Genomic DNA, 26,559 nt, shown 5'->3' with positions numbered 1-26,559 from the left:
AAGAAAGCAAAATGTTTCCTTTCGTTAACTTTTGAAAAAAGTTAACTGGAGAGTCAGCAAATAGATCAGAAAAACACAGATATGAGGCACTAACGTTATCCTTTTTTGCAGCAGGAGTAAACTAAATTTTAGATTAATTGTTTGACCTTAATATTACCATAGGAATTTTGATGCCCTGGATTAAACTCTCAGCAGTGGCATGTTTAGCATATGCCGTGCATTACTGAACGGAAAGCCAAAGCTGGAGGATGAGTAGCTCATCTTACATACAACAAAATTCACAAAAACCTCAAGGATCAGCCCCGCACAAAATGGCTGGACTGATTATGTGAACACTCCCTAGGAGTACTCAGATGGATGCAGAATGAACAGACAAGGAATGGATTCACAGCATCAGGCACTGGGGAATTGAAATGTGCCATTTGAAACTATACAGTAAATGAGGTTTAAAACAGGCTATCAAAGAGATTTCAGTGAACAGAAGTTCATCCATTGACATACAGAATCACAGAATCAGCCACGTTGGAAAGGACCTCCGAGATCACCAAGTCCAGTCCTTGATCAACTACCACCCTGGAACTACAGTTTCAGCCAGACTCCAGCACATCTTGGCTCATCTGCAAGAACAAAAACCATACAGAAACAAACATGTAACCCACATAACTGGTTTCCTTTTTTTGTAGCCCTTTTGAACCCAGTGAAGAACACCTCCTTGCTAAGAAGTCCTGCTGTTTTCAAACTAGAAGTCTGACATTGGTTTCAAAAGACTCCCTCAAGCACTTTTTCCACTATGTTCCAATACAAAGTTCCTCTGTTTTGACTTCACCAGTCTCCCACTTGCATATTCGTGGCAAATCTTAAACTACTCATGATCCTCTGAAAGGACAAGTGCAACAAAACTTATCCACTATTTAATGCAACAGTGCAGTTGGGACCAAGACCATCAGATCTGTACAGGTACTGTGGCAATGTCTGCTATGTTCTTGTACAGACTGAATCCCCAAAAAATAGTGGTCCTTCCACCAACAGCCCTACTGAGTGACTAACTCAGCTAAGTGGACTGCAGGGCTAAATGCCAAACTGAAAACAGGTTCATGGAGCTTCCCTTCCAATGGCATTTATCTTTTAAATGAAGGGATCACCAACTCAAACTGGGCTCCCAGGCCAAGAAGAGTGCAGTGTTTAAGTGCAAACACAGGTAAAGACAAATACTGCTCCTACCACCTGAGCAAGAGGCAGCCAGCTGGAACTGTTCAGCATCAGGTCAGTCAACATGAGGAGAAGCCTTGCTAAGAAAGCACCAAGAATAGCCAACCATTTGCCAAAATTTAACATTAAATGAATCCAAGTGTAGCAGCCTAAGTTCAGTATCACTGAACAACTCTGATGAAGCTGAGGCAGCAACCATAGTAGCAAGTTTTCCACATAGGAGGAAAGGACATAGCTGCATCGCCAGATGCTGATAAGAACAACATAGTCCTGACTGACATAGTAACCACAGGCCAACCAGATGCCTAAATAGCATGGAAAAAAACTTCGTAAAATGGAACAGTCTAACAAAAGAGCCAAATCGTATTTGCTGTTTATCCCCATTTTCTTTAAGCTGCATGAAGCTTTCTGAGCTGGCATTTATGCACACCCTCTAAGAACTAGGAGAATTTTTACCTTCTTTCTAAAGCAGGCAAAGGAGCTAAAGGCTTCAAGCATGCTGAATATACCACTTATTTCTACAGCTCTACACCAGCTCTTTCCACCAACCAGCCATATGTACAACATTCCTAGTCACTACTGCATGAACAGGATCATAATGTGTCAATTCCAGGATTTGCAGTACTGCAGGTAACATAGGTTGGAGACAAGTAAAGTAATTGAAAAGACTAAAGTACTCCTGAGTTTTAAATACCAATATCTATTGCCACTGTCTTAATTTGACAGGGTCTATATGTAGGAATTATAAAGATCCCTTTGCCCTTGAGAAGGACTGAAACTTGATTTAACATTAAGGCATCATGGATTTTCTTAATCTTTCCTCAGAATGTTGGAATGATTCCATAAGTTTCCTGACTTACCTTGTAAATTAATTCAGAACTACAAAATATGGCTCCTGGGGCTGATTCTCCCCATGTCTGCACTCAGTTTAATTATGCTCAAGGAAAAGCAGCAGCAGCTGAGGACAGAATGCTGCTGCTCTGCCAGGGTAGTGATCACCATTATTGAGAATAGGAGTAAATGCACTGCAGATGTCAGGACACCGGGGAACTGACTGTTCTAACACCCCTCCACAAACCCAATGGAGGGGGCACTGCAAGTGAATGGCAGATCTATATACTCTAATAATTTTGGTCTCTAGATATTTCTAAGTCCTAGTATAAATCATGGAGAAAAGGCAAATGCAGCCAAGTACCCTAAATGGTTTGTCTGATACCTTGGAACTTGGGAAAAACTCCACATCACTAAAAGCTACAATAGGCAGCTCGGCAGTGGGCCATCCAGCCATAAGCATAATTTTGGTTTCATCAGACATCATCCCTATAGAAGAGTTATCAGCATCTTAGGCAAAATGTCTTTTCTAATGCAATTTTCAAGGTTGCCTTTGTATCTTTGTACTTTTAATTGGAGGAAACTTCTTCTGATGCTGGTCATCTGCCTCAGCAGGGTTCTGAGTCTTCAGTATGACCCATCCCCATTTCTATGCAAAACAGAAGTTTTAATTGTCCACATTCATCTCCTATGCAGTTCATTTGCTGAAAAGTCACCTTTTGATATTAGAGATGCTTAAACAATTTTCTCTCTAGCTGCTCCCAAAAAGCATATAACTTTTCCTCCATGTGTAAAACATTTTTTGGTTTTGGCTTTATTTTTCTCCTCAGCCTCCTCCAAACTAAACAATCGCAATTCCCTCAGCTTCTCCTCACAGGACTTGTTCTCCAGACCCTTCCCCAGCTTGGCTGCTCTCCTCCGGACAGTCTCCAGCTACTTAATATCCTTCTTGTAGTGAGGGGCCCAGAACTGAACACAGTACTCAAGGTGCAGCCTCACCAGTGCTGAGTACAGGGGGATGATCATTTCCATTCTCCTTCTGGCCACACTACTCCTGATACAAGCCAGCATCCTGTTTTGGCCACATGAGCACACTGATGGCTCATCATATTTGAGCCAGTTGTCGACCAAGGCAGCTTTCTAGCCACTCCTCCCCAAGCCTGTAGCATTGCCCAGGGTTTTTGTGACCAAAATGCAGGACCACCACCAAATGCTGACTTGGCCTTGTTAAACCTCATACAATTGGCCTCAGCCCAGCCATTCAACCAGCCCAGATCCCTCCACAGAGCCTTCCTACCCTTGAGCAGATAAACACACCTACCCAACCTCATGTCATCTGCAAACTTACTGAGGAAGCATTCAGTTCATTCAGATCATTAAGGATGGCCTCAAAAGTGAGCCCTGGGGAACACCACTGGTGACCAGCCAGCAGCTGGAATATTAGCTCTGTTGCCCACAACTCCCTGGGCCTGGCTGTCCATCCAGTTTTTAACCCTGCAAAGAGTACACTGGTCTATGCTATGAGCTGCCAGCTTCTCTAGCAGAATGATGTAGAAACCAGTGTTCAAGGCTTTACTAAAATCCAGGTAGACAATGTCCACAGCTTTTCCCTCATCCACTTGGTGAGTCACCTGGTCACAGAAGGAGATCAGCTTGTTCAAGCAGGACCTGCTTTTCCTGAACTCATGCTGGCTGGGCTTGATCCCCTGACTGACCTGCACTTGCCACATGAGCACACTCAAAATTAACTGTTCCATAATTTTTTCCACCCACTGAGGTCAGGCTGACAGGCCTGTAGTTCTCTGCATCCTCCTTCTGGGCCCTTCTTGTAGATGGGTATCACATTGGCAAGGCTCCCATTGTGTGGCACCTCCCATTTACCAAGATGTAACATTAAAGCACACACCTTGCATTTTATCTCCCACAAATTTAAATCATTCCTTGCAAACACTCTTTCCCCAATAGACAAGACAGCCCAACAATGAATTAAGATTTGGAATGTGAAAGCAGAGCAAGCCATTTTGGAGAGGCAGTTTCTGATGGTGACCAAAATAACGTTCAGTGCCAAATTCAGAACCAAATCTGTCTCCAGTCACTACCTCCTAATTTGCTCAGTTTTCTCCTGGGGCTGATTTTAGTTCTCCTGTTCTGTCAGGCAAGTTCCTACAGCATTTTTGAAGACAGCCAAGTAATTTAATTTTTATATTTTTAAGAATCTAGGTGAATACTACTTTTCTGAAGAGTAATTGAGGAGCGGTGTGCACAGGGGAAGAATGTCTTATTATGTACAGGTAACACAATTGAACAATATTCTGGTAGATCAGTACATCTTTCTGACACATCTTCATCCCTATTTGTTGTCTTCAATAGCTTTGTTCAAGAAATATGTTGTCAAATACTTGGCATTTACATCACAGCATTTCCACAGCTTGCCATACTACTACAGGCCAAACAATGTTACATTTCCAATTACCCTGTCATTGCTTCATAATGCATTTACACTGATTCCAGAGGCCACTCATCACATCCATAAAATAAATCATTTTAAAGAGCTGTTTAAGTAGAAAAACATAATGTGAAGCTTTGAAGGACCATGAGGAACTTAAAGAAAATAGCTTCTGCAAATTTCCTTCCACAGTGTCTCAAAAGAAAAAGCAGCTGTTTCTGCATATTGCAGGAACTGAATTAAATCTCAAGGACAGAATAATGTGTGTCATTATCCCAGGCAAAATAATTTTAGAAGAACAAGTGCCAAAACATTTCTAGCTGCTCTGGTGCCAAACCATCAGAAAATAAATGTTAGATCAATGTAAATGCCAGCTCCTAGTACAATCCAGCATTTGCCGAACTACCAGCTTACAGGAAGATTCACATGTTGATCAACACTGATTTAATTAATCATATCATCCAACAATCAATATCTCTCTTTATGAAATTCCAGAAATCCCCAAACTGTCTTTGAATACTACCCACTTCTATGCTTGCCAAATCTGACCCCATTTCATATGCCACTGCTTTTTAGGCCAACTACCCTTTCCAGTGAAAGACACAGGGCAATAGTTGCCCCTCCATGAGTGCAAGAATTGATAAAGACACTCCTTACTTTCCTCCAGCCACAGATTGCTCACTTTAATACAATTATATAAGGTTACACATTGTTGCAACTACCAACTCCCAGGTGCAAACTGGTCAGGCTCTGTTCCAGTCTAAGCCCTGAATCTGGAACCAATGAAGAACAACTACTCCTTCCTCAAAGAGAAATGTAAAATAATTACACACAACAGAGTTAATACAAGTAAAGCAGTAACATAATAAAAATATAACCTAAACATGTCTCCTGAAAGGACATTGTCTCCTCTTATTCACTGGAAATATATATATATACATATACACACACACAAAGTAGATAAGTATACGTTTTATTGGAGAATAAAACTTAGAACAGGCCAGGCAGATTTCTGTGTGATGATCATATAAAAAAGAGAGAATATTTAGATAGGGTCTGGCCCTCAGTTCCCCTGGGTGGGCTGGGCTCCTTAAGTAGCTTGCTAACTGCAACAGCTTTAAGGAATTAAGTTATAAATAACATGGCAATAGAGAGATAGCTCTCTAGTGGAGTCCACAGGGGCAGAATACTCAATATCACCTTGCCTCAGAAGGAGGGGACTGGGAAATAATCACAGACAGTTAGATTCTTCTAATGGTAAGGAATGTTTTTCTAGTAAAGGTAACTTCTTAGCTACATCTCTCAATCTTAATAAACTTATCTCCAGAGTAAGTACATAGCACATATACATATACACACATGTACAGATGTATCATGTATCAGGTAATACCTACTCAATTATAAAACTATATTAATCTATGACTTAAGGATTCAGGACCTTCACTCACAGTCTTCACAGTAACTTTTAATAAATAATAATAAAAAAACCTTAGTGATTTTACAAGCAGTGTAAGAACAACAGCTCCACGTAGCCACACTAGACACTCGGAAATACTTGTTTTGTACTCCAGTTAGCAGTCTCCCATAAAGAAATGTGAATATTACTCCTGAAATCTGTAGTGAGAGGCTACTCCTGCCTATTTCTGAAAACGGCAAAGGGAAGCTTCTGTAGCAGGGGACATTGCTGGCGTATGTTCCTTTAACTAAAAATTGAGTGCAGCAGCTTCCAGAGTTGGAAACAGCTGTGCATCCTAAAACACCTGGAGAACCAATTTCAACAAACCTATGAAACAAGAGTGAGCACAAATGAAATGACTCCTGCAGTATTGGTAGGAGGAAAGTGTGCGGTCAGAGAAATGCTGAAGATTTTTAAGTTGTTTGAACCTGCTCACTGTGAAGTTATAATCCTTAGTTCTTCATGTTGTAAATTTATAATATGTCTGCCTTATGTGGTGCTTGTCATCTTCAGGTATCAAAATGTTTTCCAGAAGACAGTGGTATTATGCTTTCATTTCACAGGTGGGAAAGCAAAGAAGTGTGCAAGCTAATCACTAGCTACCCGCAGCTATCCAAGTCAAGAATAAATCTTCTTCCTTAAATTCCAGTCCCAAACTTCAGGTGAGAACCCAAAGATTGATGGAAATACCATTTTGATGCAATCTCCATCAATTTCTGTGACCTTTAAATTGTAATATTAAAAGCAGAACTAACAGCATGGGCATCTGAGCCTGTGTTCCCTGTCCTCAGCTGGGTATCTGATGCATACATCAGGACACATTGTGGCATATTTTTGTAAAGTTTCTTCATTATGTAGACTTTTGAATTGATTTGGGAGAAACTTCTGCGTCACAGCAAAACTGCATGCCACATTACAAAAATATCAAACATGCTCTGTTGAGTCTCCTTTAAGATTTAACTCTTTTTTTCTTCATATCTATCTCAAAAATAATTATTTTTTTCCAAGCATTTCTGTTCTTCCATAAGGATGTTTTTATCTGCCTATTCTAATACCGCTTCTAAACCCAGCACATTTATGTGACTTTGCATTTGCTTATACACTGGCTACACATCAAACCACACAGAAGATAAGATAACATTTTGAACCTAAGAGGGTACCTGAATCCTTCTTGAGCCCGCAGGTCAGACAATGAAAATAAAATCCACGTTTCCAAACCAGACTTCACAAAGCAAATGTTTCCACGATGGTGATTTTCCAGACAAAATCTCGAGGTCTACCCAATGCAGGAAGATACACATCCTGAAGCAAAACTGCAATATAAATCTCAAGTCCATTGAGGAGACAGGGCCAGAGGTTAAGTGGAAGACAGGCACAGCTACAGGAGGCAGGAATATGCTCGGGGCTGACCTTAAACTGGGCATGTGGGCAGTGGCGTGGGTGGAGGCTTCAGGTGAGGCTCATCGGGGTCATTAAGAGCTATTAGTACCTGCAAAGCCTTGAAACTGCATTTATGGAATGAACAGTTACAAAGACTGGGAACTTCCATTGTTTCTGTTTTAGAAGCTCAATTTAAATATATGTTATTGGTTATTTTTGTAGAGAACAGATTTAAGCTTAGAGCGGGGGAGGAACCCTGTAAAGTATGTCTCTCTGCCTGCCTTGAAGTTCAAAGTGATCATAATCATCATCTGCTCTGAGAGAGAGAAGTGAAAAATACAAGGTTTGTCCCATGAGGAATAAAAAAAGATAACTTTTAAAAGTTACACATACCCAAATACTGAGCTTGGTACTGTGAGGAATTCATATTTGATGTATGCTGGAAGACTGAGGGGTGGAATTTTGCATCCATTTATACATATCATAGGCTCTATTAAGTGCAATTCCATCTGATTCACAGACATTATCTGTCAGGAACTAAGAGGTATCATCACATGAAAAATAAAATTGGACCTGTCAGGTGATAAACAGAAACACTGGGTCCAGTATTGACAGCTTGCAGAAACTTAAAGGAAATTCAAGGGCTTGAAGGTTTGGGGTTTTTTTTCCTTTTATGTGTTAGGTGGCATAATCTCATGAAGAACATCTAAATCATTCTTGAAATCCAGTGTGTGATATTTTCTGGACACGAATTGAAACATTTTTTTTTTTAATTTTAAATCACATCAATTTTTAAACAACAGAGCTTGTCACTTACTTTGGCAGAGGAATGAAGCAGGCACTGAGAGACAGTGAGAGGTTCTGTTCAGTTTCAAATACATAATTTCATAATATAAAGTTAACTGCAGCAGATTTATCATGGTGCCAGAGCATCCACAGAGCACTTAAAAAGAGAATAGCCCCTCTTCATCTTCCTCTACCCACTCCCCCTGCCCCGGCTCAGCAATAACTTGTCTGTCTGCATGTCTGCCTTTGTGAGAAGTTTATCATCTCTGAGCAATCCAGGCAATCCAATTACTTTGATTAATTTTTAATTTTTTTTTTTTTTCGGATTAGATCTTTTTCAATAGTTCACCTTTATGAAGCAGAAAAGCACTGCTTTTAATGACCAGCAATTCGTGTTGCCTGCCATTTTAATTGCAGAATTTGTTAACTTTTGCCTGTCAGCATCAAGGCTCAAGCCACCGTCATCAAGAGACAGTGAAAAAACAGAGGCAGAAGGACTGCCTGAGGCAAGAGGATGGGTGCACCAGAAGTCAGCAGCAGCCTGGTATTCCTCTTCACATTAGTAACGTTTCAGGAAAATCAGAGCTGGAGCCATGAGGAGCAACGCAAGTGGAGAAGGGAACTCTAAAGCACTGCTGCAGCAACCCTTACAATGATTAAAATTCTCTAAGGGCAGTTTTGATCTGAATAGCCCCAGTGTATAAGAAGTGGCACTGGCTTTAGGGCATGTTACGGGTATGGGTAAGGATTCTCCACATTTTCAGATATCTCCTCTGGCCTTGCCAGTCATATATATCTACAGACTTTCCTGTACAAATGCAGCTGAGGAGAAGCTTCCATTCAAAGAAGCAGACTGGCACCCTCCATCTGACTGGTGTTAGACTTCTTAAATTAACCTCTTGTAGTCAGATCTACACTAGATGGGGCTGCAGGATGCCAAATTTCTGTTAAAAAATGTGTACCCTGAAGACAACATGCAGTTAAAGTACTATGGGGAGCACTAACCCTTTGACTTTAAAATCCTAGTTTGAAATTGCTCTTCTTAGCAGAGGAGATAAGTAGACTTCTTGCCTTCCAAAGGTCTCCTTTGAGCAATGTTTCATGTCTTAGCCCTTCTCACTAACTGGGCTGAAAATGTATCAAAATTTATACATGGTGTAAATTTTATGTGATCTTCAGCAAATGAGCTATCAACTCAGTTGTCCAAGCAGAGTAAAAAGAGAAGCAAAAAAAATGTTCCTATCCCCAGAAACTAATGCAAAAAGCTTGGGAAAATCCATTTGCCCTGGCAGAAAGAACATTGCTTAATGTCCCTGTGCAGTAGGGAGGCAGCAACTTTTCATTCTCTTCCTTTCACTCTATTTAACTTTGTCCATAGACTGTGCCAGGTGCAACAAGGAGCTACAAACCTGGAATATGCAGCTAGTTCTAAAAGCATCAGAAGCTGGAAAATGGAAAGATAGAAACTTCTAGTGGTAATGTAATGTTTCAGGTACTGGATAGAAAAGAATATGACAGTGATTTGAGAGAGGGCTATAAAGTCTGAAAGGTAAAGCCTTAAAAAATCTTCAGAATGGTACCCGAATATCCAATCGGTCATCCTTTTTTTTCTTCAAAATTTATTCCCTGCAGCAAAATTACATACATTAGGGTACTGGGAAACTTAATTTTTTATGTAGTTAAAATTGTCTTTACAGGTGTGCATCCTGGTGGATAATAACAACAAATTGGTTACTAAACAATTAAAAAAGGCCAGCTAGGCTTATATTAAAGATTTCTTGTGGGAAAACTCCAGGCTCAAAATTTCAAACTTTTATTTAAATAAGTTTTTTCAGAAGTATACTCAAGGAAACAGCGGGCTGTCCACCAGCAGGCCATCCTGCATTATCCCCCAGCCCAGGAACTAACATACCAGTGTAGAAAAGGCTTATCTCCCCTGCCAGTTTTGGTTGAACAGCCCATGCTTCCTCAGTTAGTTTTGTGGTGTCATGACTGTGTCAGAACAGTGTGTCTTTTAACATGCTTAGAATGAAAGGGGTTGGATTTCAAAAGGACAATACCGTTCCCTGCAAATTTTAGTCTCTACCAAATATAAGCAATAGCAGCCTTTGAAAAAGTTGGGACTTAGTTTACATTTTATTCCTCAAGGACCTGTAATTCTGAACAGAAGGCTGCCCCTTCCCACACAGCTGTAGCCATGCCACATTTTCCTATTGCCTCTAATTTGTTCACATTTCTAAACATTTCCTGAAAAGCAGACCACCACTGTTTTGAAACAGGAGGAGGTGCTAAATTGTTGTGATCCCAGCAAGCAAGCAACTCAGACTTCATCAATCATCATCTAAAATTCCATTCATTAAAGCTAACACTACAAAAATTGTATAGATAATCTTACCTCCCTTCAGATGGTGGGACCCCTGAGTTCAGTAGCTGTGCAGTACTGAACAGATCTCCAACCATAGCACAGTACACCAGGAAGATTCCCTTCATAGAAAGGTTACCCCGATTTGGTCTTTTGAGCCTAATCCAGATTTTCTGAAAAAAACAGAATTCTGTTCATTATTATTACTATCAAACAAAAAGGATGTCTACATGAGAACTTGCCGCTGCACTTTTAGTTAAAGACATGGACACACAGGTGGTATAATTGCCAGTACTGAGGGGGAGCTGCTTGAAGGCTCCTTTTTTACAACCAGACAATTAAGATTATCTTCAAGCAGTTCACAGCCATGAAATAGGACTTTTTGCACAGGTGTGTAGCAAGAGGACAAGTGACAATGATTTAAAACATACATAGATTAGACATTAGGAAAAAAATCTTTCCTCCGAGGGTGGTGAGACAGTGGAATAGGTCGCCCAGGAGAAGCTGTGGATGCCTCTTCCCTGGAAATGTTCAAGGCCGTGTTGGATGGGGCCTTGAACAACCTCATCTAGTGGGAGGTGTCCTTGCCCATGGCAGGGGAGTTGGAACTATTAATCTTTAAGGTCCCTTTGAACCCTGTCCTTTTTGTGATTCTATGATTCCATGAAATTCAAGCTATAGATAGGGCACAGAGAAGCACACCACAGGCTACACTTAACTGGTTTGTGGATCACTAGCTGCTCCATGGGCAATGGTCTTCCTGTTAGGATCACTGTGATCACAAGCAGAGAGACAAGCAGGTTTGCCATCCTGCCAGCATCAAATATTAAAGAGGTGATCCATTTCTCAGTGCAAGGTGGGGGGGGGTTGTCACTCCCAGGCAGGGAGATGCTGAGCACTTGACTCTAATATATGTGCCTCTAAGCTGTCCCTCAGACAAACCAGCATCTGTCTCCTTTTGACCCCAACCCAAATCATCTGTATTCCCACAGAGCCATAGCAAGGCAGCAGCATGCATGCTCCACCAGCTGCCCACAAAGAAGTCAGCCCTGGGGTGCCTGGGGCAGGGGGGCACGTACAGCATCCCAAAACATGGATGTGCAACTTCTGGGATGGATTTACTTCATCTCCACCTGATTTGGGAGCACAGATGTACTTTTCATCTCCTGACAAAGCCATCACTTCTCAGACTTCAGAAATATTATGAGAAGGCAGCTGATCTGGCCCTGCAGCTTTGACACCACGTTGGAAGAATAACAAAATGTTTTTGAAGTCAGAAATAAGGTGTGATAGCAGCTTTCTATTACTCATCCTGACACTAAAATTGTGGTTTCATGCTCTGTGTAGCTTCAAGTGAAATTACCATTAGGCATTATTCTATTGGGTTAGAATTCATTTCAAGTGTGTGCAGAAATAACTAGCAATATATATATAATAACTACAATAAGGCTTTCACAGTAAATTAATCCCTTTCTCAGACTCATACTAAACTCCAGCTTTCCTTTATATCTCAAATAACTTCTGAGGAAAAAAAAATAACTACTAACATTCAATGAAGCACCAAAAAATGTTTCAGGCAGCAGAATTGGGGATGAGCTTTAAACAAATCATGTCTTGCTGTGGGGAGAAGCTGGGAACCTGGAATAGATAGGACCCCCTCTGCATGTACCTAAGTAAGCCAGACCTCTGCAATTCACACTGCTTGAACTACAAGTGCTTTGGTGCTTCGTAGTTACATGCTCTGGTCAGTATGTTTATGGTGAGATGGTAGAGGTAAGGAAAAGCAGGGTGTCTTTTAGGCAAAATTAGGGTTATGGGAACTGCAGAGGGAAATTCTTGAAACCATTCTGCCTGTCATGGAAATACAGGGTGAAATGCCAAATTGCCACGACAAATGGCAATAGCAAAACCACAACAATGTTTAAAAGGGAAGACACAGAAGAGCAGGATTCTGTCTATGGCAAATGAACAGAAAGTAAGGTTCATTGAATAAAAAGGGCAGAAAAAAAGAAGATGCTGAAGCAATGACAATACAAATCAAAAGGCTTTTGTTTAACAGAGAATATTAATGGCAAAGGAAAGTGCTGGAAATTTAGCTCAAATAGGAAACTGTAGCTGTAATGGATGATGGTTAATTTTTTTAAGAAATGCAGCATCCAACTTCTCCTATTTAGACCTCCAAAGAAGTCAGCAAGTTTTTGGAAGGAGTGTCTCCTACTGAGACACTTCAATTAAAAAGATGCTCAATTTCCCAAAGAATTCTGCTGCTCACAGCACCCACTGAAAGAGAAGATGTACTAAGTGTATGTTTTAATAAGATCCAAAATAAACAAGACCACCTCTGAGAATCCCAAGAAGCAACAAGCTAACCGAGATGTAGCACATACTAAGCTCTTTTTAGATGCTTCTAAACTCAAAGGCTTTTGAATATGGGATATGAATAAACCAGTTATTGAGGAAGATACCAGATGCAGACTTCAGATCTGGATCAGTTGTTAAGATGAGGGATTTAAAGGAGGACCATTAAAGTTCTATCTTGCAAAGCTAAGAAAGGTTTTATAGTCTCATACAGAAGATATGAACTCTACATTTCAAAATTTCTTCACCAAAAGGCCAGGAAGGTCATGTATTATTTGGGTATATGTAATACAGCGCAGGAAGAGCTGTATAAATTAGACTATAATCCTGAGATTTCTTTCCAAAATGTTGTTCTGTATGAGCTCCATACTATTTCATCTTAATTCTCTTAGAGCAATGTACAGAAATAAAAAAAAACCCAAAACTGTCTGCCTTCTGCAATTATAAATCTTGCTTAATAAGTATTATTTTGTACAATGGGCACAAACACAGAAGCAGGGGAAAAATTCCGATTTCCAGGTAAATTCTCACTTTTTTAAGTTTGAAAAGGCTTTTCTAGAAATTCCAAGTAATTGCAGTAATATTCACTAAAGGCTGACATCAAAGCATCATTTCTACTGGCAATCTTTATCTCTAATTGGCATAAACTTTCCAAGCACTGATCTTTGCTATTCCATATATCTGGCATAGAGCAGACAGAGCTTGCAGTGACGTGGCTTTCAGGGAATCTCCGAGAATGGGCTTGACAGTCTTAGTCTAAAATTAGACAGTCCCAAGAACTGTCTGGGACTATTGTTGACAGGGAAGAATCTTAGCAGAGAACTAAGCTGGTAAGTGAGTGGGCAAAGGCAGCTGCCTCAGTGATCTGCCTTGCTGCCCCAGTGAGGATATTGCTGCACTGTGCCACTGCCCACAGCTGGCACGTTAGCATCCCCCAAGCTATGAGTGTGCCCAGGCGGGATCTGGGGAGAAAAGCACTTGAAATATGCCTTTCAGAGACCTTCTGCTCAAGAGAAACATTTGTGGTAACAGGCATTTGCCCTAAGGAAGGATGAGTTTAAAAAAAAATACACAAAGCCTAACAAACATATCCGAAACAAAAGGGTGGAAAAAACATACTATTTAATAATTTAAAAAAACTTTGGATTTATAAAGATGGAAATGAATTTTTTTTTGTGGCTGTTCGGGTCATATCACTGTGGCATTTGTGCACCATCCCTGGACTGGTCCCTGCTTTCTGCACGGCCCTAGTACTGTAATTTTTGCTTTTGGTAAGATGGGTTTCTCTAGTAAGCGGTGTTAGGTGCCAGCTAGGAATTTAAACTTCTTGTAACTATTTCTACATACTTTATAGATTATTGTGCAGGGCAGGGGGTATACTTCTCAAAGAAGATCGCCATGCTAAGCTGAGCAGAGCAAAATAAACACCATTTTCTTACATGATCTCAAAATTGATGAATGCAAATGACAAAACCCAGGAAATACACAATGGAAGAGAATGATTTTTTTTTTTTAATAAACAAGTAAAAATAAAAGAGCTTCTCTACTTGGAAGAAAAGTCATCAATTGCCTCTGGGTCACACTGCACATTAAGTGAGCTCTTAGATTTAGGAAAACCCCTGAGTTGAATGTCTGGTTGGAATAATGAGCAGCAGGACATAGTTGTAACTTATGCGGGCTCCTACCTTTTGTTTGCTTTTCCAGAAAAATCACAAGGTATCTGACACTTCTGTCACATTTTATCAACTAAATTGCAGTAGCAACCTTTGTAAAACTCAAGCTGTATTTTATGCAGGGCTTATGTAAGCTTCCTATGATTAATTACCTCTCTGAAAGTCCAAGTTAAATAGCAATTAGGAAAAAAATATGAGAGTAGCTGTTGAATTTGCTTAGTCCTTAGGACTGTTCCTAGGCGAAACGCTAGGTTTAGAAATTCATTATTTGAAAATCTCTAAACAAGTACTTTACATTGCAATCTTTTTTGCATCATTTAGCCTCCAAATAACTTCCCTATTCAAACTGTGAGCACGCCAATGAAAAAAAGCAAACTAACAGGAGTGTAAATTGTTTACATAATAGTTTCCAGAATTAGCTTTTCTCTCTTAGCCAGACTTTGTCAAACTGGTAACACTGGTCTCAGGAAATGCACCATGACACTGTGCGAAATGTTGAGACACCATTGGGGAAGTCACTAGAACTTATAAAACCCACAAAAGACAAACCTTGTTGTAAGCTGAAATACAGCACCAGAAGCATGTGTTCCCTGAAAAATAATAAGGACTTTGGCTCTGCAAACCTCCCAGAACCCGGTTCCCAGGAAGGACAGACCTATAGGCTGCAAAGCCCTGGAATGGGCATTGATGGGACAAAAAACGTCTTAGCTGTGCACAGACAGATTGTTGCTGGTGCCATAGGGCACCTTGGCTGCCCCAGGGAGCTGCTCTTTCAGTCTGTTTACACCAGAAGACACAGGAAACTATAGGTTTTGAAAGTAGCCTTTGGGACTTCATGCACACTGTTTGCAATTGGGAAATCCTCCTACATATACCCCATAGCTTTAGAGTCCTTTCACTGTCACTACAGCCCACTTGGCTCTAGACCCACCTCTTAACTTTCACTCTTCCCATTTGGCTGTAAGGGCAGCTCTCAGGACCAGTGGTTTCACTGTCTATTCAGCAATTTCTATTCAACAACTACAAAACACTGCCTTGCACAGCATGTGCAAATTGCATCCTTACACAATATTACACTTAGTATTTTCTGCAAAACAGCTTGAGACATCCAGTGCAATTACTTGGAACACAGTAGATTAACAACTGCTGTACAGAAGCTACGTACCGAGCCTGAACCACAGATCTGGAGGGGTTGTAGTTATCAGGACTCCAGTGCCAACTTGCCTTGAGTCACGGGGGACAGACTGTTCTGCAGCAGCTGAGGTTTTGGCCTAAAGGGATAGAAATATTTGGATATCACATTGCTTGATGAACTTGCTAGATAAGTTAAAGTGAGACAGTTGAACAAAGTCTTAAAGACATCATACACATTCCTACTGCAAAGCTTGCAGGAGCTCCTACAGTCCACTAGCTTTTCTGAAGGGGCACTTAAGGTTTATGTGACCCATTTCAGAAATCTTTTAGATGTGATTCTGATGTACGTGCTAAGTTCACTTCACCCCTCCCTGTACTTACTACATTTAAATTTTTTTGTGACAGAACTCCACAAGTGGGTTGTATTTGATTTCCTCCTTGTTCATTTGGCTGCATCCTTTCAGGATATTAAAAGCCCCTTCATAGCTTTTCACATATTACCTTGACTGTTAAAAATAAAGTTAAGTATTTGCTATGAAATTCTTAATGCTGTCTGTTGACTCCAGATTGTGTCAACAGATTGTGGCCTTCCATAGGTTTTCTGGAAAAAAGTTACATTAGTGGCTCTTTTATCCCAGATATATTTCATATATAATGAATTTCTTTCCTTATCTCCTTCTTCCAGAGATAAGGGCCCACTAGCTCATGAAAGCTGAGTCTTGTGAGTGTGCATTGTAGACCATGTATTACAGGCTTTCTGCATATCTACACTCTTCATTACTTTCTACAGCCTCCCATGGGCTCATCCACTGGGGACTACGTAATGTATCCCAACTATGCATCTTGGACAATGTCAGCTAAAAGGTGAATAACACTGGAGGTGCAGGGGAGGACAGTGCATCTGCTGTGCATTTCCTTTCCTTCTGGAGAACTGGGAAGCAAGAAAACTCCCTGGGGTGCAAGTGCTTCAAAGCAAGGAGGAGACAGTGTTAGCAAAGGATACTGAGTCCTTAGGGATGCACGTGAAGTAATTCCCTGAAAGGGCAAGGAAAACTGTCAGGGGTCCTCTGATTTATGGCTATTCGATACTTGACCATTTGACCCTCCTTCTGTGGAAGCTACCACAGCAGCAGTCCTAATGACAATAGCCAGGGAGAGATCAATGGAGAAAGGTCCCTGGGAAACTAGTTCAGCCTCTTTCCTCCCCTTCCTCTCCACTGGGAGGTTTGTATACTGCTTCTCTGTCGTGTCAGGTGTAAGTAGCTGCTGCCCAGCTCAGACAAAATTCAAAGGGCAAGTGATGACCACGGTTTTACTTCTTCCATGCTTAGAGTTGGTAACAAAGCTACGCTACTGATCCAATGCATTCAGGAGATTTAAAGCAATAAAAAAAAACCAAAACAAACAAACAAACACACAAAAGAAAAATAAGCAAACAAAAAAAAGGGCTGTGCCCTATTGTCTCCGTACCGCACTGCCTCTTTAAAATCAGAAATGCATGGACAGCTTCAAGGTGCCTCCCACTGAGAAAAGGCTTTAGATGCGTGCACAGAGACAGCAGAGCCATCCTCCCCTGAGCTGCCGGGCAAACCTGCCTGGAAGAGAAATGATCATTCAGCAAAGTCCTCTGCCTGCTTTCAGTGATCCTTTCTCTGTTCCAGTGACAGCAGCACATTTGCAGGGTAGAAACCTGGATGGGGTCAATCCCCAGCGTGCTCAAGACTTCCAAGAAGACGAAAGCAACTGCAGGTACAGTAAGCCGATGGGGTTATGTCACTTTGTGAATAGTGAAGTTGTCTCTATTTTATTCTGTTCTCTCAGTATTCTGGGGGGGGAAATCTGTCTGAAATAGATACTGCACCTTGCTTACACCAGCATACAGATTTTGCATTCAAGTATTTGTTTAGTATTTCTCTTAAATGAATGTTCGTATTTCCAGGCAGCAGTGGGGATCTCTTCTAAAGTAGTCAATTGTATGAACTGCTATTTAGTTTCAGGGTTTGGCTTTCTTTTATACTGTTGTTCTGCAACTCTCCGTTTGAAAAGCAATGTGGAGGCAGAAGTTGTACAAGAGAGTTTCTCTCAAAAATTTATAAAGTGTTGGTATATCAGGGGCTGAGGGTGGTTCCAGGGAAAGGGGGCAACAGTTCCACTATGCAGATAGTCCTTTGTGGCCACAATGGACATTGTTCAATAGCAGCTGACACCTTGAAGACCTACTGTCTCACAGCAGAAAAAGCAGTAATGCCCCCTGATTCTCATCTGGGATGGTGTGGGACTGTGCCAACATCTGGGAGTCTGGTGTGAGGATTCCTAGATGTGGCATGGGAAGATGCAAGAATCTCAGCATTTTGACACAGAGAAAAGGCAAAATTAGGGAGTAGACCAGACTTTTTTTTTCATCTGTGTGGAAAATACATCAATATTTAAAATTTGGTACAACTGACAGTACGGGGAGGGGAGTCTGCTTCTCATCTTCAGAAATTCAAGGCACTTCACGTCTCTTAAGGAAGATTTTCCCTTTCACATCAACAGCCTGTTTGTGCAAGGACTCCCTGTGAATGGCAAATTTGCCTTCACAGCAAAGACCTGCAAGCTGGTTCATGGGACAAAATCTTGTCTATGCAAATTGGCAGGGCTCCACTGGTTTAAGAGAAGTGATAATGGATTATGCTGGCTGAAAATTTGGTCCCCCTACTCAACTAATGGCTGCCAAAAAAGAAACTGCTGGCTTTATTAATTTCTTAGGTCTTGGCAGCCCTTACTTAATTGAGAAATATATTTAGAAGCTAGAACATCAGTTCTTTCATCCTCATGTACCACATTGCTCTGAGACATCTACCACAGAGCAAAAACTTTGTCCAAAAGACACATCAGATACTCTTCAGCAAATTGAGGTGCCATCTCATTTTAGTTTCTTTTTTTTACCTTGTATAGGGGTGACAGCACGGTGGGCTTGAAGGCTGGCAGAGTTTTAAACTGGATTTCACACTCCTACATTGTCATTTCACTGTGTGCTGAAAACCAAATTTCATCATTGGTAAATAAAACTGCTGGGTGTAACAACCAGTGTCTTATGCAACTCAAAAGATTTTGTGATAACGGAAGCAACCTCTCGCAGGGTATTTCTTCCCACTGTGCACAGCCAGCAGTAGAGCTATGTGGCAATAAGGTGTCTTCCCTCAAGAACAGTGTTTTGTTGTAATTTCCTCAGGAAACGTTTTCCTCTTTTTGTTTCCACAGGAGATATATAAGGTCCTTGCTCTAAAATCTAATGGGTACAAAGGCAAGGTGACTCACTGCTCAGAAGGAAAATTTGGATGAGGTCTCTCGCCTGCCACTGCTGAACTCTGCCACCCCGGGCAATTTTAACACGAAACCAAGGGCCAGTCAAGCCACATGTGTCAAAAGAAGACAGGCACGGCCATGGAGCAAGCTGAACATAACCCAAATGCGACCATGAACCTCAACTTTGCTGCAATCTACAATCTCCACGATGGAGATTTAATCTCCTTGCGAAACTTCTCTCTCCCTTTCAATTTCAGTTACAGTGACTATGACCAGCTACTGGACAGTGAAGATGACATGACCAAAACCCGCACTTTCTTCGCAGCCAAGATTGTCATCGGGGTGGCCCTGGTTGGCATCATGCTGGTCTGTGGCATTGGCAACTTCATCTTCATTGCTGCTCTCGCCCGTTACAAGAAGCTGCGAAACCTCACCAACCTGCTGATTGCCAACCTGGCCATCTCAGACTTCATTGTGGCCACCGTGTGCTGCCCCTTCGAGATGGACTACTATGTTGTGCGACAGCTGTCCTGGGAGCATGGCCATGTTCTCTGTGCCTCAGTGAACTACCTACGGACTGTCTCCCTCTGTGTTTCTACCAATGCTCTCCTGGCTATAGCTATTGACAGGTAAGTGGGGTGCTATCACTGCAAAAGGAGATGGCCAGAGCTTCTGGGGTTAGCTGTCCAGATTTCTAGGGTTTTAACACAGCCAGCTATTCTGTAGGATGTGATGTCAAGGTAGGTTCTATGCAGATCTGGGTATCTTGTTTCACACAAATCTAATCACATTAGGTCATGACAGTATCTTGGAGAAAAGTGGAAATTTCTTAATTGAACTTTTCAAGTTAAAAGGATGTTGACTTATTAAAACTTTTTTGTCATTAAAAAGGTGCCTGATTCAAGTGTACTAGAGGATTTATTAAATAAGAGAAAGGGAAGAGAGACAAATCAGAAACACACAGATGCAAGAGTGGTCATCAGCACTACATAATCAAAGCATACATCTCTAAAGAATCTTTACTACTAGCCTACACAACTTTTCTGATTCTAACCTTTTCTATAAACAGTGAAGTAAATACTCTTTGTGAGACAAATAGTTGACTGGTGATACAGAATTTGACAGGTGCATTTCCAACAGGGCTACTGGCTAACAGGATATTTCTTTCTCCCTTCTAAGTTATTTTTACCAGTTTTTGTTTTGGTGTGAAAGGGAGTGAAAGAGAAGACTTCTACGTAGCCTGCAAAACAGAATTTCTCTATAAGTCTCTAAGGTATGACTTATTCTCTGTCATACCTTACTGAGAAAACCCCAAAATCATTAAATTAACCATTTCATCATACAGAGGTCTTAGCTGGGTGCTCCAGCTGAGAAGTGAATGCTTGGTGAGTGTACCTGGAACTCTCCTCTCCAAATATTCTTCTCTCACACTCTCCTTACTCCTAACACTTATCTCTGAGGATGGCACAGTGGTAAGCCGGGAAAGATTCACAAGTCGTTTATGGCACCGTCCAGAACATGACAAAATGCTGTATGAACCCAGTTTAGCAGAGTTTTTCCCACAGCCTTCATAAAGGGGTAAGCAGAACACAATGATACCTACCTGCTTTATGCTGCAGTCCTGTGATATTTCTGTACCCACCTTTTACTCCAAGAACTTTAACAATGTAATTTAATCGTATTCTTTATTGTGAGTCCTGTTCTTTTAGCCTCATGCTTCACAGACTCTGATGAACCCAGGTGCTGAGTATCAGCTTCAGGTTGACACAAGTCTGAAACGACTGCCTCACAGAAAGCTGAAGACCCACAGAGTAAACTCTCTGGAGAAAGGCCATTGCAACAAGTCATCATTTGTGTTCAAACATAACAAACATCTCAGCATACTCTCTGCATATACACAGTGTATGATTCCCACCCTGCCTTTCCTTGGTTTTCCCAATTTCTCTCATGTGCCATTTTATGCTCTAGTCTAATGTTGCACAGTTTTTGGTACTTGATCCAAAAGACAGCAAAGGAGCAGTTAACCCTGCTGATGGTTGCATAGATACAGCTTGTGTGCAACTGATTCAGCTGCTACTGACGTCAGCAGAAGTCTGTGAAGACTCTGAGAAGTTCAGAGATGTTTTGTGTAGTGGTACAGTGAAGGACAATCAGCTCCTATGAAATAAATCTTTAATAACTGTCTAATAAAACATCCTTTGAACAGCAGACAGACTCAGGGTTAAACTTCAAAATACTATCATGCATGCATTACCATTTTCTACTACTTATCTTTTTCAACTTGTAAAAAAAATTCTTGGAAAGCTCTGCTGGTGCAGTTCAGGTTGATGGAGTTACATGGGTCATTGAATCCTTATGACTGCTAAGAAATCAGAAGATTTCTAGCATATCTCCCCAGGCATCTTTAAAAACAACCCAGGAAATGATTAATCACTGAAGTTTGTTTTAAGAACACACTGTTTTCATTTCAGTGCCTTTTTTTTTTTTTTTTTTTTTTTTTTTGTGAGCTTTTGACTTGGTAAACAGAAACATCTTTCATTTAACAATCAACCATTCTTTGTTGGTTATGTCATGCAGATTGTTGACTTTGGTCTCTAAAAAGAATATGCGAACAAAAGTCTTCCCATATTTAGATCATTTAAAAGGGCTCACCTGTGTAGATAAAGTCAGCTTGTCCCACATGATTTCCCTCAGGTAGGCACTCTTTCACCTTCCTTGATGTCTATTCACATGAACCATAAGGATTTTTCATATTTGGGCCACGTTCACACTAGAAAATAATGCAAAGTTAGAGAATCTGAAGAGGAGATTGTGCTGAGGGTCTATCCATGCTGTAAATATTCTGGGGGATTTAGCTTTAACTCAGTTCCCTGGACAGAACATGCAAGGGCTCTAGGTGGGTTTTGCGTACACTTTGGGGGCACATATTTGAGGGTAGTTTCATCTGAACTCAGTTCATGTGCTTCAGGACCACCTCGCAGTAACAGGCCTAGTGTGGTAAGCAATGACAATCAGAAAAATCCACAGCAAAAGCTCCCTCCTGCCTCTCTTCGCCCCACCCAGCCGAAAGTTCAGCTGAGTGGGTATGCATAGCTACAAATGCATACATACAAACTATCCCACAAACTTATTTCCACAGGAGCTGAACTAAAAGTGCTCATTTATCAGCTCCACAATGAGGCTTAGTAATCTTGCTGTCCCTTGACATCTAACCTACACTAATAAGAGCAATAAACAATTCACATGCTTCCAAGATCTGACTGATGAAAAGCATGACTGACATCCCATTTTATTTTAGACTGAATATATCCTGTGGATGCTATATAAGCATAGGATATATACACATAGAAAAGCCTCTGAATGAATGAGAAAATCCACTGTTTTAAACAATCCTTTGTGTTTAATACAACTGTACTGGGAGCTCTGGGGTGTCTCTGATAAAAGTCTTTTAGCAGAAATATGCTAAACCTTCTGGGACAGTGTACTCTAATATAAGGTTTCCTTATATCTGTAGCTTAAAAAATCATCCCACCCTCCCCCCAGCTCCAACGAAACAAAAAACACCAGAGTGAATGCCATTTGGTCCTAGCCCCTTTATAACTGAATCAAGGGCAAACAATGGATCTTGTAAGCATCATACTTCTATTTCTCCGCTTTCTATTTCTTCATGAAACACTTCAGTGCACCTTGCAGCTCAGCAGTGCAAATAACTCAGGTTTTATGGTTTGGTATATTACTTAACACACCATATTTAAGATCAATTAGCAATAATCACCTCCAGCAAATGAAACAAACATTTGCATGGGCAGAAAATGCATACTCAGTCCTTTGTTGGTGGCTTGAAAACATGCTCACCTGTAACATGCTCACTCATTAGCATCAGCTTCAGGCCTTCACACCCCATAGAATAAGTAAGAAAATAATAGAAGCACTGTTAGGTATGTTTGACTGCTTGGTAATAAAAAGCATACTTAAATAGCTCTTTGCCTAGCAAGAACATTTTACAGCTTCTTCATTACCTGCACCCAACTACATGCATATTACTGCATGTTTCAAAGTCTCACTTGAACATGTGCCATCCAGGAAAGAATTTCCAGACGCTGTACCATGGTGCATCCTAGATATGACATGACACAGATACTGTGCTAAGTCCTGTAAACATATTTGTTCCTAACAGGAATATTCTTTCTCCTCTTCCCATCTTTCTGTAACTCCCGAACACGTGATCAGTGTTAAAAAGGAAAAGTTTGTGGTTCAAAGCTGCAACTTCAGTTTGATTGTGTTAACAGGTGGGAGTTGAAGACTGAGGTCTTAAAATCACCCTCAGACACTCAGATTTTTAGATTGCTAAGTACCCACTGTCCTAACAAACCCTTCAGCCACTTGCCTCAGAGTTTCTGACTACATTTATGAATTTGGCTGTAGCCTGCTACTTTGTATTTCTCCATAAGAATGACAATTTCCTTCTGCCCAATTCTGTACACTTGTATTTTGTAGTGTGTTCTGACTAATAGTGTTTCAGTCTTCACTTTGAATGTATTTGTCTGTTCTAGGTATTTGGCCATTGTTCATCCACTGAAACCACGCATGAATTATCAAACAGCAACCATCCTCATCGCCTTGGTCTGGATAGTCTCCATACTTGTAGCTATCCCCTCTGCATACTTTGCTACTGAAACTGTGTTATATATGGTGAAAAACCAAGAGAAAATTTTCTGTGGTCAAATCTGGACAATTGACCAGCAGATGTACTACAAATCGTACTTCCTCTTCATCTTTGGCATTGAATTTGTTGTACCTGTGATCACCATGACCTTGTGTTATGCCAGGATCTCTCGGGAGCTTTGGTTTAAAACTGTACCAGGATTTCAGACAGAACAGATAAGAAAGAGGCTTCGATGCAGAAGGAAAACTGTTATGGTACTGATGTGCATCCTGACTGCCTATGTTCTCTGCTGGGCACCATTCTACGGCTTCACAATTGTGCGTGACTTTTTTCCCACCATCTTTGTGAAAGAGAAGCATTATCTTACTGCTTTTTACATAGTTGAATGCATTGCTATGAGTAACAGCATGATAAACACCATGTGTTTTGTAACTGTAAAAAATAACACCATGAAGTATTTCAAGAAGATCATGTTGCTCAGATGGAGATCAACATATAATGGAAGTAAATCTAGCACAGATTTAGACCTGAGAACAAGTGAAATGCCAGTCACGGAGGAGGTAGACTGTATAAAACTGAAATAAACTTTTTGCAGTTCTAATCTCACGTTTTTGAAAAGGGTGTAAAGAGGAAATAATGCCTCCTCAGAATCTTTTCCCTTCTCTGTGGTGATACTCACCACTGGTTAAGAGTTCTTGAAAAGCAGGCTACAATGAATTTCTATCAGAACTCTTTTCATTGGACTGATGTATAATTCCATCATTCAGACTGATGCTGCGCTTCAGTTCACCCACCTGTAAATCTCAGATGTAGACACTCATTTTAGAGTTGTCTAAAATTTAGAGTAAAAAAAAGAGTCTGTGAAGGTATTAAAGAACGTTCTAACGATGGAAGATTTGATTGCTGGTCCTAGCAATGAAGCCTCTTTTTCTTGTTAAAGGACATCTCTTAATCCCTCTATTATTTGTACATTCAAGCTATTTGGTGTCCTTTTCCTTCTCACTAGAGCAAGGATGGCAAAAAAGCCCATTTTGCTTAATGTCACTTTTTATCTTTTCCATCATGACGAAGCTTCTTGAAGTCTACAACCACCAGCTTTCTATTGTCCAATGTGTAGCATGTTGTCATGAAAATCATATTCTTTACAAAGCTAAATATGACTTCACAGCATGGTAAAAAACTTCATCTCTTCCTGTGACACCCAGTTGAAGAATATTTTATCAACATTCCACTCTGTAGTTTTATGTAGTGTTACTCTGTTTTTTGTGTATTTGGAAATGGCACAGCTAAATTCTGAAGGGAGCTGTTCCCCTATTTCCAGGCACCCTAAGGCCAGCTTCTGATGCCTTGAGTCACTGAACTCTTCACAGAATCAATCACAAAATTGCAGAGGCAGGCAACATCATCTCCAGATTGCACAGTCCACCCCTCTGCTCAAGAAGGGTCAGCTAGAACGGGCTGCCCATGATTGGGTCCAGTTGGCTTTGACTGACTCCAGGGACTGAGACACCACAGTTTCCCTGGACCCCCTGTGGCAGTGTTCAACAGCCCTCAGAGTAAAGAAAATGGTTTTCTAATCTTCAGATGGAATTTCATGTGTTTCAACTTGTTTCTTCTGTGGGACCCATATAAAGTATAGCAAGTTAATGAGAAAAAAATCCACTTCACTGAACCAGGCCTAGACTTATGACCAAGTATAAGTACATCTTTAAACTGAAGTACAAATAAGGCCAAAACAGCATAGAGACCTTGTGACAGCTGGTAATTCTGCAGGCAATGGAGACAAATTCTAGGCTTCAGCAAGCCAGTCGCTGGTTGAGCCAAGTAGCTCACTGTCTAACCAAATGTGAGACAAGAACTCACGATGCATTGACTCCTCCAGTTCTCCTTTTAGTATACTGATTTTGTGAGAGTCCAGGATGGGTGTTTCTTAACTGATAATTGTGATAAAGCAGGTGACAATAGCAGTAATATCTGCTCACTTAAACTACACATAAGATACTATGGACTTTTGTGTATTGAAATCAAGTCTTTTCTATTGTGATGGCAAAGGCTTCCTGTTCTAAAGTATGTGGTATTGCCTACTTTTCAAGTAAAAGGCTTTTGTAAATAATTTGTTTATTTGTGAAGTTAAAGTGTTAATAAAACAGTAAATACGGAATCAGTATTAGGGAACCTTGTGAATTCTTTTCTTATATTTTTCCCTTATCCCCAGTTTTCATATCCAAGTGACCACTGTGAATTATCCCACTTCTGCTACAGAAAAACTACCAGGCTGACCAATTAAACTTAACAGCAAAAAGACAGACCTATTAAAGTGTTTAAATCCTCTCATCATCAGCTGCTTATACAACAGACATGTTGGAGGGGATCTCATAATTTGCTCTGCTAGGCAAAGCAGTTACTGAAATAATTATTCAAAATAACATTTTTTAATAGAGGTAAGTACTAAAATCCACTTGTTTCCCACTCTGCCAAAGAAATGCAAAAGACCAGAGAGTTGCAATATTTCATCATGAAGAGGATTAATTTTGTAATTTCTCCTGAAATCTAATGGTTTCTTCTGAAACTATGCACCCATATTTATCTCCTGAAACCTGCATTAATTATTGGGAATTAGCTAGCAAAACTACCTGTTAGTATTCCTACATATTTTTCCTGGACATTCCTTAGTGCAATAAACCCAAACAACTGAATTTTCAACACCTAAAAATCAACATCAGGTTGAATTATTAAAAAAATTAAGCAACTCCCACCAATCAATACAGTATTAAGTAAAGGTTTGGGGAAAGAATTGCTTTAAAATTCTGGTTATCATTTTGAGAGCTCCAAGAAAGCTCTTCTGTTCTTGCCTGCTCAGTTTTCCCAGCCATTACTGCATCCCTTTCCCTGCAAAGGGCAGTAAAGCAGCAGCTGCCACAGCCCCTATTACAGATTCAGGTTTTGGGGTCCTCAGCATTACTACGTTTT

At 40.6% G+C, this 26,559-nt stretch overlaps 1 protein-coding gene and 1 long non-coding RNA gene across 2 annotated transcripts; one reads left to right on the top strand and one right to left on the bottom strand.

The window, feature by feature from the left end:
* Window positions 1-6,503: 6,503 nt before the first annotated feature.
* On the top strand, window positions 6,504-25,753 carry PROKR1 (prokineticin receptor 1). The gene is made up of 3 exons (XM_071740225.1): window positions 6,504-6,604; window positions 18,879-19,552; window positions 23,477-25,753. The coding sequence occupies exons 2-3, from the start codon at window positions 19,035-19,037 to the stop codon at window positions 24,171-24,173; spliced, it is 1,215 nt and encodes a 404-aa protein (XP_071596326.1). The 5' UTR covers window positions 6,504-6,604; window positions 18,879-19,034; the 3' UTR covers window positions 24,174-25,753.
* On the bottom strand, window positions 10,510-22,728 carry LOC139794515 (uncharacterized). Its single transcript, XR_011725164.1, has 3 exons — window positions 21,576-22,728; window positions 15,667-15,772; window positions 10,510-10,643 (listed from the first exon to the last, which is right to left on the bottom strand). It is a non-coding gene; the product is annotated as an uncharacterized lncRNA (long non-coding RNA).
* Window positions 25,754-26,559: the final 806 nt, after the last annotated feature.

This window comes from Heliangelus exortis, chromosome 3 (assembly GCF_036169615.1).
Source record: "Heliangelus exortis chromosome 3, bHelExo1.hap1, whole genome shotgun sequence".
NCBI classification, from domain to species: domain Eukaryota; kingdom Metazoa; phylum Chordata; class Aves; order Apodiformes; family Trochilidae; genus Heliangelus; species Heliangelus exortis.
The sequence above is the reverse complement of the archived record's forward strand: the minus strand, read 5'-3'. Positions and strand labels throughout refer to the sequence as shown.